The sequence below is a fragment of the Ochotona princeps genome, chromosome 10, assembly GCF_030435755.1.
Source record: "Ochotona princeps isolate mOchPri1 chromosome 10, mOchPri1.hap1, whole genome shotgun sequence".
Taxonomy (NCBI): Eukaryota; Metazoa; Chordata; class Mammalia; order Lagomorpha; family Ochotonidae; genus Ochotona; species Ochotona princeps.
Window position 1 is genome coordinate 9,249,593 of NC_080841.1, and position 13,370 is coordinate 9,262,962.

At 39.6% G+C, this 13,370-nt stretch overlaps 1 protein-coding gene across 2 annotated transcripts in view; it reads right to left on the reverse strand.

The window, feature by feature from the left end:
* KCNT2 (potassium sodium-activated channel subfamily T member 2) overlaps window positions 1-13,370 on the reverse strand; it is a 354,431-nt gene that overhangs the window by 168,940 nt on the left and 172,121 nt on the right. For both annotated transcript variants that reach the window (XM_012929978.2, XM_058668959.1), the window contains exons 9-11: window positions 4,296-4,476; window positions 3,090-3,254; window positions 416-552 (exon numbers count right to left, since the gene is read on the reverse strand). In XM_012929978.2, the coding sequence (XP_012785432.2) occupies window positions 416-552; window positions 3,090-3,254; window positions 4,296-4,476 (483 nt within the window). The remainder of the gene's footprint in view (window positions 1-415; window positions 553-3,089; window positions 3,255-4,295; window positions 4,477-13,370) is intronic.

The window sequence follows — 13,370 nt, forward strand, 5'->3', positions numbered from 1 at the left end:
GCTTCCTGCCTGGGACCTCCACAAGCTTATCAAAATCCTGAGTCACTGTGTTGATATCTTAGATTTAACCCAAGATCTTATTCATGGGAAGAAAACAGAAATGAGAGATGTGAGGTTTCACAGGGAGTTGGACACCTCAGCCCATCCCTGACAGCTTAAGGTAATTAGACCACCACACCCTTCTCACTGTGCTATCCGAGCATGGTTGGCGAAACATCTCTGTGCTGAGACAAGGTTACAACAGAGGAGCGAACATACAGTTCTTACAGTTTGGAACTGGGATTTGACTGGCAGTGAGGCTAAGTCAAAATTCTATACACATATCAGCTCACAGGCTGCCAAAGGGCAGAGTGTAGAAGAGAAATAACAGCGCTGATGGTAAGCAAAGTGATGCACAATTGGAACGGATACCTACTTTGCCCTCAATAGGTCCTGGTCTTTCAGGGCTGAACCCTGAAGGTAAATAACTCTTTGGGACCACATTGGAATCTGCAGTACTCTTCGAACTTGCACATCCATTTCAGTAGGACACAAAATCACAACATAATAATCCTAGTAAAACAAAAAGAACAATGAGGCAGAAATAGTAATCCTTAAGTTATACTACACAGGAAAATAAAAATCCATGAAAATTCTGAAATAGGATAAAGTCGACATAAAATGTCACCAATGCACACAATTTAAATTTAAAGACTGACTGTATTAAATAACACTACATTATTTAAAAAACCGCATTAATCTGTAAATTCATCCAGATTTATCTCAAACATATCAACACCAAAAAGGAAATACAGTGAGTGTACTTTTAGTTATAATCACATAATGATCCATAATGATCCTAAAATTTAGCATAACATGTAAAAATGTTTAAGAAACTTTTCATAAATTAAAATGTATTGTTTAGGATCAAAATCATGATCATGACTTATATCACTTCGTTTCCATGAAGATCATTTCAGCAATTCCTGATAAATATTTGCAGGAGAATTTTTAAACACTAAATAGTACATTATTAAATAAAATATTGCATATCAAAATCTTTCAAAATATGTAGAAAATACAAAAGCTTAGCAATTTAAAATAAGCAATTTATCTATAGGAATTAAAATTCTTTGGTTAATATTCATCATTTCTTACTCTAACAGAAATATTTAGTGGATAATGATTAAGCCTGGAGAAAGGGGATCAAAACACAGACTGATAGATACAACTGGTTCCAGTGATCCACAACATCTCTAGGTGGTTTCACACCACACTATTCTATCCAGTGCAAAGAACAAGGGGAGAGGACCCGGTAGACCCCAAGCATAGAAGAAGAGTAGGCAGGTGAGGATGTGAATGGCCTGATAAGATCAGTTTGTGTCTCATGCATTTTTATACAATAGCAGAATAAGGTGCTTAAGTATGACATACTAATAAAAACAGAGATGTGCATTTTGCGTAATTAGCATTCCACTAAGAATGTCTGTGTCTGGGTCTGAGTCCTGTTCTGCTTCTGACTCCAGCTCCTGTGGAAGTTATATCCTCATGGGGAGCAGCAAGTGACTCCCGCACCTGGTCCCTGCTGCACAGATGTGCCACAGGAATTGAATCCCAGGCTCCTGACATCAACCTGCCCAAGTTTGGTTGTTTGTGGGCATGTGAGGAAGTAAGCAGCAAATGGAGGAGCTCTCTTTCTTTAAAAAATAGATTGTGAAAAGTAAAATAAAAACTCCCCTGTATATTGGTGGTAGAAAAACTTCACTGGGCGCCCCGCGGCGTGGTCTAGTGGCTGAAGTCCTCGCCCTGAATGCGCTGGGATACCATATGGGCACCGGTTCTAATCCCAGCAGCTCCACTTCCTGTCCAGCTCCCTGCTTGTGGCCTGGGAAAGCAGTCGAGGATGGCCCAAAGCCTTGGGACCCTGCAGCCGCGTGGAAGACCTGGAAAGAAGTTCCTGGTACCCAGCTTCGGATTGGCGCAGCACCGGCCATTGTGGTCACTTGGGGAGTGAATCATTTGAATCATCGGACGGAAGATCTTCCTCTCTGTCTCTCCTCCTCTCTATATATCTGACTTGTAATAAAAACAAAATAAAACTTAAAAAAAAAAAGAAAAACTTTATTGGATGGATCAAATAGGTTTCCTCTATAGGTTACAATCAACAAACTGGAAATTATTTTATATGGAAACTTAAAAGATCCAGCAAATAAGTATGGGGTTTCTCTTGAAATAATACAAATCAATCTCAAGGAAAATAATACATTATATAATTCAAGTATTAGTAATAAACAAGCTTTCCAAAACAAAAATTAAAAGACCTTCCAACATTTTCACAAACCAGTATGTTCAATAGTTGGAATGGAATAATAATTAGAAGTACTCTTGATCTCTGGGAATAATCAATCTCTTCACACAATGAAACATAAAACAATCAAGTATTGATTTGTTCTGCGGACTGTTATAAATGTAACAAGCTGTAAAGGAGATTGTCTAGTGTCCTAGAACCATGACAAACAGAGAGAGCAGACAAAGATGTTTTTTGCCTAGAGGAATTAAGAGATTTTTCAGAATTCATGTTCTCAGCTTATCAAATTATTGTCCAATTCTTTGGTTATTTATTGAGACTATAAATAGAAACTTATTAGACTGCAAGATACAAACAAATATGGAAATTCCAGCATTTCACATTCCCATTAGAGATACTTGATGACTAACATTTTCTGGCATACAAGTAAGTAGATGATTTCAAAACTATTTCTTCGTGGTTGTTTTATGTTAAAATTTACACTGTTTCATAAAAATATCCCTTATGCTTTGTTCAAAGGAGAAAGAACTAATTTTTCAATTCAAAGAAAATCTTTCATTGTAGCATTAATATGATCCATCTGTCCTTTAAGGTAGACACAGAAGGAAACTTAAAATGCTGTGTATTCCTCCAACACTTTTTCCTTTGTCTTTGAGCATATTTGTAGCTCTTCATTTACTTCCTAAATATGAATACAAAAATAAAAACCCTCCAGAATGCAGGGTGCACCATCAGTTAGTTGACTTTGAAAATATGTTAGACGGTATAATCCAGTAGGGTATATAATACAATTCAAACATACCTGCAGTCTTGGATGAGCATAGAACTCATTTAAAAAGTCCATAAGTAAGTCAATCTTCAGTGAGCTGACACACAGAACAACATGCTTTTCAGTCTGAGCTCTATGTCGGCTATAGTTCCCACCTGACTTTTGCCTCTCCATCCACAAATAGGCCAGCTGTTCAAACTGTAAGTAATTTTCCACATGTAAATGAACAACATCACATGTAAGCATGAAAACTCCATGCACTACATCCACTGCTTGTCAACACACTCAACTTCTGGATGAGATTCACAGAGATTCGAAGTCTCCACATTCTCTCCAGGGAGAGACAGCGCCCACGATACTGTAGAAGCAGCAAAAGCTTCTACAGTCACATGATGTAGCTATCATATCCTAACAGGCCATGAAAAATGCTGTGACTCTGCTTTATGTCCAGTTCAGTGTGACATAGTATGTTACGCACCGAGTGAAAGAGGAAAGACACATGAACATTTCTCCATATTCTCTGCAAAGTCTGCCCTTGTCAATGCGCAGAGTCACAGTCCAGCTGAACAGCGGCTGGTTCCCAAGGGTCATGAGGGCAGTAAGGGAAGAAAGGCAGGAAGGAAGTAAAAGGTGATTGGATAGGAAAGGGGAATGCATTTTGTTTTACCTCTTAAAGCCACACAGGGTGGCCAAAGTTGTATAATGGATAATGAAAGTTTAATTCACATTTACCAAATTTTGTTTCTGATCTGCCCACCTATAGGGATCAGGCTCATCACAGGAAACATGCAGAGCACCTAGTTATTTTTACTTTTGTTTTGCATTTCTGTGTCTTTAAAACTCCAATATTTACTCTCTACACATATAATACTTATAATTATGTTCAAACTTTGCAAGGTTTACCAACACAGTTAATCAATATATATACACTGCTGTGTACAACTCTTAAGTTTATTTTCAAGAACTAAGAGAAATCAGTCCTCCACCAATTTAGTTTCTTGATCAACCTGATGAAGAAACATAAATATATATATATGCTAATGTATCCTATATTTAAAAAAATTTTGAAGAATTGCAATGAGATGCAAGCTATCAGCTGTGATTGTTGTGCCAAAAAGAAAAAAAAGTTTTCAATAAAATGTGAAAAGGTATCTCTGAAGTAATTCAAATAATTGACTAATTATAATAACATTATGTGTTACTATATTGCTGTTTATAAAGTTGAAAGTAATTGTTTACCTGTATAGGGAGAACCACCAGAGCCACACAGATCATAGCAACAACAAAAAGCTTGGAAGACCATGTTTCAGGAGTGACATCCCCAAAGCCCACAGTCGAAAATGTCACGATGCAGAAATACAGTGAGTCAAAAAGATTCAATTTCTTTCCGATTCGTTCCAAATGCTGGATTCCACAAATGCTGAAGAAGAAAAAATGTATCAAAGTTAAAACTTTCCAAGTGGACAAATTGTTGTTCATTATTGTACTTCTGAACATCAAAGCCTATTTCCATAAAACCATTAAAACAGTGTGCTTCAACATTTTAAAATATTTCTTCCTACAACAGGGTAACTTTCAAGGTAATGTATTCCCTGCATTAAGAAGAAATGATCTAATTTTTATTAACAGCTATCCCAAGAAAGGTAGCAAAAGTATTAATGAGTGACAGGTGAACCGCATAGGCTCCGTTTCAGACATGACACTCCGAGACACTGCAGACATAAGAAGGAAACGGAGATCAGAAGGAAAAGGAGAAATACTTTACACGTATACATGTGTAGCAAAAGGCCTGAGTTAACAGTTCTCATGTGCTATAGTCTGAATGATGCCCCTCCATAGCTGTTTGAAATTTAAATGTCGTGGGAACAGTAGGAAGCACTGAGGTCAGAATAGCTAATGGCAGTTTGGCAGGAGTGTGTTTGCCCCCTCCCTCCTCTGTGCTCTCTCTGTTTGCCCTTCTTGCCACACAGAGAATGATAGTAATAAGGCCTTGGATGGATTCTGGGACCTTGCCCTTGGCCATTGCAGTCTCCCAAACTGTAACCCAATAAGCGTGCCCCTTGCGTTCTCCAGCCTCAGACAATGTGTTACAGCAGCACAAAATGTAATAATGCATCAAGGGACTCTCATCGGGGAACCATCATCATGTAAGAAAGCAACATATAAACTATTACAGAATGTTCCTAAATTAGAATTATTAAAATGAAATTAGAGATAGCACTGTTTGATGGAAGAATAAAAAATAAAAACCAAAAACAGAGTTAGAGTAAGATACAGAAATAGGGCCTGGTGCAGTAGCCTAGCAGCTAAAGTCCTTGCCTTGCACTCCTGAGATCCCATATGGTTGCCAGTTCTAATCCTGGCAGCTCCACTTCCTGTCCAGCTCTGTTTGTGGCCTGGGAAAGCAGACGAGGATGGCCCAAAGCCTTGGGACCCTGCACCCACATGGGAGACTTAGAAGAAGCTCCTGGCTTTGGATTGGAGCAGCTCCAGCCATTGTTCCTCAGCCTCTCCTCCTCTTTATATTTCTGCCTTTCCAATAAAAATTAAAAATAAAATATTAAAAGAAAAAGATACAGAAATATATCATATATTTTGGGGAGAGAAAGGAGTTTTGCAACCTAAAAACCAGTGTACAACTGCTATGGTCAAAATGTCTCTGCTCCACCCAAACTTCATGTTGCGACTCAAATCCCAATAATACAGTGTTATCAGGTGGGACATTTGTGGCATGATCAATCACAAACGATATTAGCAAAATGACATAAGGGCTGCAGAGGGATATATAGGCCTTTTTTGCACACCCCCTTTCTGCCACATGAGGATATAACTAGAAGTCACCTGGAGGGTTCTCCCCAGAGACCGAACTCAGGGTGCCTCAACCTTGGAGTTCTCAGTCTCTGCAGCTGAGGGAGACACCCTATTGGTTTATAAACAGCAGGAGAGGTAAGCTAATGCAGACCTTTGCACTGCTCTGAGAAGTGACTTTGCGGACTAAGTGGAGGCTGGAAGAGTATGGGAGCACATGCCAGGAAAAGCCCAGATCACCTGCAATGGAATGTTATCACAATTCTGGAAAGCACTCAGAAGTCAGCAGAGGTCCAGAGTCTTCTTAATGACTTACGTAGTCATCATCAGAATGTTGGCAGAAATATGGATAGAAAAGGCCATTCTGATGAGTTATTAGAAAAAAATGAGAAATATTTTGTTGGGAACGAGAGGAAATGCCATTCTTGTTACAAAGAGGCAAAACTTGGCAGAATTATGTCCATGTTCTAGTACTTAGTGGAAAGCAGAATTTAAGGGTGATAAACTAGACTATTTGGCAGAAGAAATCCCTAAACATAAAGTCGCAGGTACTGCATGGCATCTCTTGACTGTAAAAAGTATGAGAAAAGAGACACAGGCTAATGACAGAATTTACGATCAAAGCAAACCAAAGCCTGAAAGTTTGGAAAATTTTGAGCTTGGCCAGATTTTGAGCAATAAAAGTCCTGTTCAACAGAAACATCTAGAGTGTGATCAAGCGCCCCTCTGATAAGGAGCTGAGCAGATGACATCCATTTTAACAAGTGCAGGACAATCTTGAATATATTTCAGAGAGGACCAAGGCTGCCATCCCTGGCCCAGAGTACGGGCTCTACAGCAGAGGGGCTCCAAGGGATTTCAGATCTGTTCCCTAGAGCTGCCTCAATGCTCTGCTCCCTGCATTCTCACAAAGCACCCTCAGCCACCCCAGTGTGGCTAAAGAGGAACCAGCACAGCTCAAGTAGGCCCAGAGGTAGCTTTGGCCGCTACTTTAGGTGCAGCACAGGTGGTCAACATTAGCAGTGAGCACACAGGGCTGAGTTAGGCTTCAGCTACTTCCACATGGAGGTCACAGGATGCCTTGGGGTCCCAGGAAGAAAAGTGCCACAGAATTGAGAACTCCACCCAGAATACCCACCATGGCATAGCTGGTGGCTGGGACTACACATTTGAGTGAAGCCACATATGAAATTTTGTAATAGGAGAATTTATCAGTGTGTGGGGCTGGCCTGGGAGGACTAGAGGCATCAGAGTCAAACCCATAATTCCTGCTGTACGGGCAGTGCTGTACGGTGAGGCTTCCCACAGCCTTGATGCCATCACCTCCCTGCTTAAAGCTCTGAAGTAGGACAGAAGATCAAAGGAAATTATTCTCAAACTTAAGGAATTAATATTGTTTGCAGCTATCGGTGACGGAACAAGACATCAGGGCTGTTGCAACGGAACAGAAGGTTTTACGTGACAGAGACGTGAATCTGTAGAGGTAAGAGAGGGATGCTGTGCTCTGGATGCTTGTATCCCTCCTGAATTCACACTGAGACCTAAATGCATAAATGCAACATTTCTCAGAAGCCAAGCCACAGGGAGGTGATTAAGTCAGAGGACATAGCCTCATAAATAGCAACAGTTATGTTATCAGAGGGCCAGAAGGGGACGGGCATCAGGTCTGTCAGTTAAGACGTCCACCTGTGTGTCAGAGTTCCTGGGTTCCACACCTGCCTCTGGCTCCTGACGCCAGCTTCCTTACAATGCAGGCCCTGACGGAAAGCACCTGTCCCTGCAGTGGATGAGTCCCTCCACCTGGGAGACCTGACCTGCGCTCCTGCCTCTTGGCTTCAGCACTACCCACTCCCAGCTGTTGTGTGTATCGGGAAAGTGGTCCAGTAGATGGAAGTCAGTCTCCTCAGTCCTCCTGACATATTGAAAAATACAGAAACATTTTTTTAAAAGGTTGAAGACTGATAACTAGCCAGCTCCTTCTTACCCTTCTGCCTTCCATCACTGCAGGGACATGGCGAGAAGCAGCCATTTCCGGAGGACAGGTCCTCACAGGCTTCCTGAACATCCCACATTTCAGATTAAGAAGCAAAATTTGGTTTCTTATAAATCACCCAGTTTCAACTGGTTTACTAAAGTAGCACAAATGGACAGAAGAGTACTACTCTCCAGCCAAATAAACAGAAAGATGCTAAGAACTGATATGTGACAACACAGATAAACTGCCAAAACATGCTCAGTGAAAGGAGCCAGATTTCAAAGGCTCCTGACATGATTCTGTTTATGTGAAATACCCGAGGAAGACAGAAAACAGATTAGTGGCTGCGTGGCCCTGATGGTGGGAATGTGCGATGGGAATGTTCTAAATCGGCACCGAGGAGATGGCTGCACATCTCCATAATTTATTTAAAATGGTCTGAATTTACACTTAAAATGAGTGAATTTTATGGCATGTAAATTATGCTGCCACTTCTGTGAAGCTGTCAAAAATTAGTTTATACTTTTGGACACTAACAGCTTCTGTGCACAACATTCAGACAATCCAACATGATGACTATAAAGAAATAAAGGGATATGCAATGTTACCTCTAGATACGCCTTTTCCAATCTCGAGGGACAATTTCCCCATTTATCTAAATTAAAAGTCATAGACATCGGATTGTCATAATTTCCTTTGAATGTCAAGGATCTAGTGGTGAACTGGCAGGAGAGGCACACAGATCAAAGAATAAAGAAAGGCTGCTTTCCATTATTCTTACTTCTGAAGTAGCAGCTGTTTTCTGCTTTATATTTTACTTTATGTCTCCAAAATTGGTCACTGAATTTGCCCTTGTTTTTTGCTATGGAATTCTGCATAAGCCACCAGATAAGCATATACAAACCAATGAGTTGATTCACATAAATATAATTACTAAGCGTCCCTTATGCAATATTGCCAAGGTAACGATCAAACTATTCAGATGAAACTTAGTACAAGGTCTGATGACAATAGATATTTCTATAGGCGCAGTGTTTTTTTTCAATAATATACACATCCCATCAAGATGTGAAATCCATGTCTGTGAACTGGAGTTGTACTTAGGATGCCAAGATTAGTAATGACAGTGGCTGTGACGCGGGGATTGTAGATTCAAGGTATGAAGAGACCTTTCAGCTGATTTTCTCACTTCTTTTGAAATCCTGAGACTCCGATTCTGAGAGCAAGCTTGCTAACATCTCAGGAAGGCTGAGAGGACACAAGGAGACTCATGATGCCCACTAGACAGTCCAATACCAATTTCCAGACATGAGAATGGGGCAACCTTGGATTAATCAGTTCCTGAGAGGCCATAGATGAGCAAAGTTGAAAGAGTAATCAAAAGTAAAATCATCAGAATAACTGTCTTGGTTATCAACCACATAAGTAAGTGAAATTAAACTCGACTGTGTTAAGCCTCAAAATTTCCAGGTAGCCTATTAATTAGCAGAGAGCTAAGGTATGTTTACTCTATCATCTATATCCAATCTGGTTTTTTTTCTTCTGTTTTTGTCTCATATCTGCCCATCACTTACTATACATTTCTTAAATTGTCACAATGAATAACCCTGTCCATTCCTGAGCTCAGTACATTGCACTGATAATCACATCAAAAACAGTACCGACATTGGCAACTTACTACTCAAACTAGGTCCTTGTGACCCTAAGTCCTAACGTCCAGCAAGTTCCAGCAAAATCAACACCACCAACAACCTAGCTGTTTAGGACACCTGGTATGTCCCTAATCCTGGAAACTGCTTGTACCAGAAGTGGGAGAAAGGTTGTACAAGCAGTGGTGCAACCCCAGCATAGAATCACAAGAGGTAGAAAAAGGTGAGCCAGCATCTGGGGCTCCAGAGTCCATGGCAGAAGTCTAACATTAAGAGCTCAGACGTGGAACTTACTGGCGGGCTTGGCACAAGTGACTGCAAACAAAGAATGGAGTACCAACCACCATATGTAAAATTGAATTGGAGACCAGTGGGTGACACTGCTTAGAAACCAGCCCTAAGGAGAAAAGAATCTGCTAACTGAAAGTACAATGACCAAGAGCAGAAGAAGAGACAGAGGCACAATAAGTATTACTGAAGACTCACGTTCTGAAAGGAACAAAAGCTTTTGCCAACATTGGAGTTAACTGAGAAATACATCAAAGAATTAGGGGATACAGAACTCAAAACACTTATTATAAAGCTTCTTATCGGCAAGAAGCACATGGAGAAATTTAAGGAATATGTCACACAAGAAATAGCAACACTGAAACATAATCAAGCAGAATTATTGGAAATGAAGATCGCAATAGAACAAGTTAAAAATTCAATGGAAAGTCTCAATAATAAAATGAAGGAGGCACAAGACAGGATCTCAAAATTGGAGGATAATTCTTATCACCATGTGAAAACAATCAAAAAGCTGGAAGCAGAGATGGACAAAGCTTAAAAAAAGGTATTCAAGAATTAAAAGACACCATTAAGAGGCCAAATAGAAGAGTTATGGGAGTTGCAGAAGGCGCAGAAAAAGAAGCTGAGTTTTAAAAATGTATTTAATGAAATAACAAAGGAAAATTTCCCTAATCTGGACAAAGAATTGGAAAAAACATCCAGGAGGGGCACAGAGCTCCTAACAGGATTGACCAAAAGCGATCTTCATCTCAACACATGATAATCAAGCTCTCTTCGATCGAACATAAGGAAAAGATTCTTAGGTGTTCACATGAAAAAAATCAATTCACATATAAAGGAATGCCAATTAAACTCACAGGAGATCTCTCACAGGAAACTCTACAGGCAAGAAGAAAATGGAATGACATATTCCACATTCTAAAAGCAAAAAAATTTTGGCACAGAATAACTTAGCCAGCAAAGCTTTCTTTTGTCTTTGAAAAGGAGGTAAGATTCTTCCACAATAAAAAAAAAAAAGTTAAAAGAACATGCCTGTTCCAAACCTGCCCTACAAATGATACTCAAGGATATTGTCCTGACAGAGAAAAGGAATAGCATCCACCAAAACCAAAGGCAAATATGAAGAACATCCCAGTAAAATAACAACAGAAGACTAAATCAATGCACAACCCATTGCTAAAATGACAGGACCAAATTACCACCCATTCATATTAACCCTGAATGTGAATGACTTAAACCCATCAATCAAACATCATAGGTTAGTAGACTGGATTTAAAAAAGAAAACTCATCTATTTGTTGCCTACAGGAGACACATCTCACCAACAAAGATCAGCAGAAACTATATCTTAGGCATTTTGATATTTTTGTTTTTAGTTTCATTTCTTCAAAACACTTTTTCATTAAATTCTTCATGGCTCATAGATCATTCTATGAGTAGCATCATTCTCTTTAAGAAATTTCTTGATTTTACTTTGCATTTCTTAAGTGACACATTAGTCATTCAGCAGCATGTTATTTAACTTCATGGCATTGTAAATTTCTTTTTATTTTCTCTTTCAAATGTTGATTTTGTTTTGTGGCGATTCATTTAACGATATGTATAGTTACTGTGTAATGGAGACTAACATACATCCAGTGGTATGTATGTTAACTTCATGGCATTGTAAAATTCTGCTTTTTTTTCCTGCTGTTGATTTTATTTTGTGGCTGTTCACGCTGGGGGATGTATAGTGATAGTATGGCTGATACTGTCATGTCCAGATGTGAATATGGTGTACTATGCATCTTTTCTGGATCAAGGATGGACTCCCGTGAAACTTGGATGTGTCATGACAATGGGATGCTGGACACTTTGCCATTGTCCAGTCCCGCAATGATGAACTTATGACTGTGCATGAGGAACTATACTGTTGTAATGATATAGGGAAACTTAGTGGGGTAGGGGGTCCGAGGAAGGGGTACAGAAAACCCCACAGCCTATGGAACTGTACTATAAAATGATAATAACAATTAAAAATCTTTAAAAGTTCACAAATTTTTCTTTTCATATGACTGCAGTTAATTCGGGAAGCCTCTCCTGTTTTCCTGGGCTACCCAGGTGTCAAGATCCAACACAAGATAAAGCTACAAAGCAAGGTCCACAATGGTCGCAGACCCGCGCTCATTTTCAGCATTCAGTGTTGTTAGGGTGCCTTAGCTCCCAGGACTGCTCATTACTAGTCCTTCCAATCCATGAATATGCAGAGTCTTCATGTATTGGTTTCTGCTTCTCCTCCTCCCGTCTCCTTTTGTCAATGTTCTTTAGTTTTCAATGTAGAAATCTTACAACTCCCTGGCTAAATTTACTCCTGAGGGGCCCAGCGGCATGGCCTAGCAGCCAAAGTCCTCGCCTTGAACGCTCCGGGATCCCATATGGGCGCTGGTTCTAATCCCGGCAGCTCCACTTCCCATCCAGCTCCCTGCTTGTGGCCTGGGAAAGCAGTTGAGGACGGCCCAAAGCTTTGGGACCCTGCACCCGTGTGGGAGACCTGGAAGAGGTTCCTGGCTCCCGGCATAGGATTGGCGCGCACCGGCCCGTTGCGGCTCACTTGGGGAGTGAATCATTGGATGGAAGATCTTCCTCTCTGTCTCTCCTCCTCTCTGTATATCTGGCTTTCCAATAATAATAAATCTTAAAAAAAAAAAAAAACAGTGAGATTTTTATAAAAAAAAAAATTCACTCCTAAGTATTTTTATGCTACTATAAATAGAACCATTTTCTTAGCTGGTTCTTTTGGCTAATTTGCTGTTAGGTTACAGACCCAAAACTTAGCTTTATATTTTGGTTTTGTAAGCTGCGATGTTACTGAATGTATTAATTCTAATAATCATCTTAATAGACTTACTCTGGTAAGTCTTACTCTTGGCATAAGATTGTGTCATTATCAAAGACAGCAGAGATAAGTTCATACTTTCCTATACTTACATGCTTATAGTTTCTACCCAAATTGCTCTGGGTGGGGCTTGCAGGAGTATATGGTGCTGTAAATTTTTTGTTTTAACTTTATTCCTATTGTTGACTTTGTTTCATGACTTCTCATTTAAAGGAATGTACAGTAACAGCATAATAGAAACAACCTATCATATCCAGATGTGAAGATACAATGCAGTATGCATCTCTACTTTCAAATCAAAGATGGACTCCCAATGCAATTGTTGGATGTATCTGGACAATAGGATGCTAGAGTTTTTGCTATTGTCCATGCCTGCAATGATGGGCTTATGACTGTTATTGAAAGACTATACTATTGTAATAGAATGGAGAAAATCAATCGGTGGGAAGGTATTTGGGGGGAGGTATGGGAAACCCCAAAGCCTATGGAATTGTACCATAAAATTAAAACTAAGAGAGAAAAAAAAAAAAAGACGTAAGAGTGGGTATCTTCCTGATCTTAGAAAAAAAAATTTAAACTTTTTACCACTGAATGTAAAATAGCTATGAGGGGTTTTTTTTTGTTGTTGTTGTTTTTTTAAAGATTTATTTTACCTTTTATTTTAAAGGATATTTACAAAGAGAGCAGGAGACACACACACACACACACACACACAC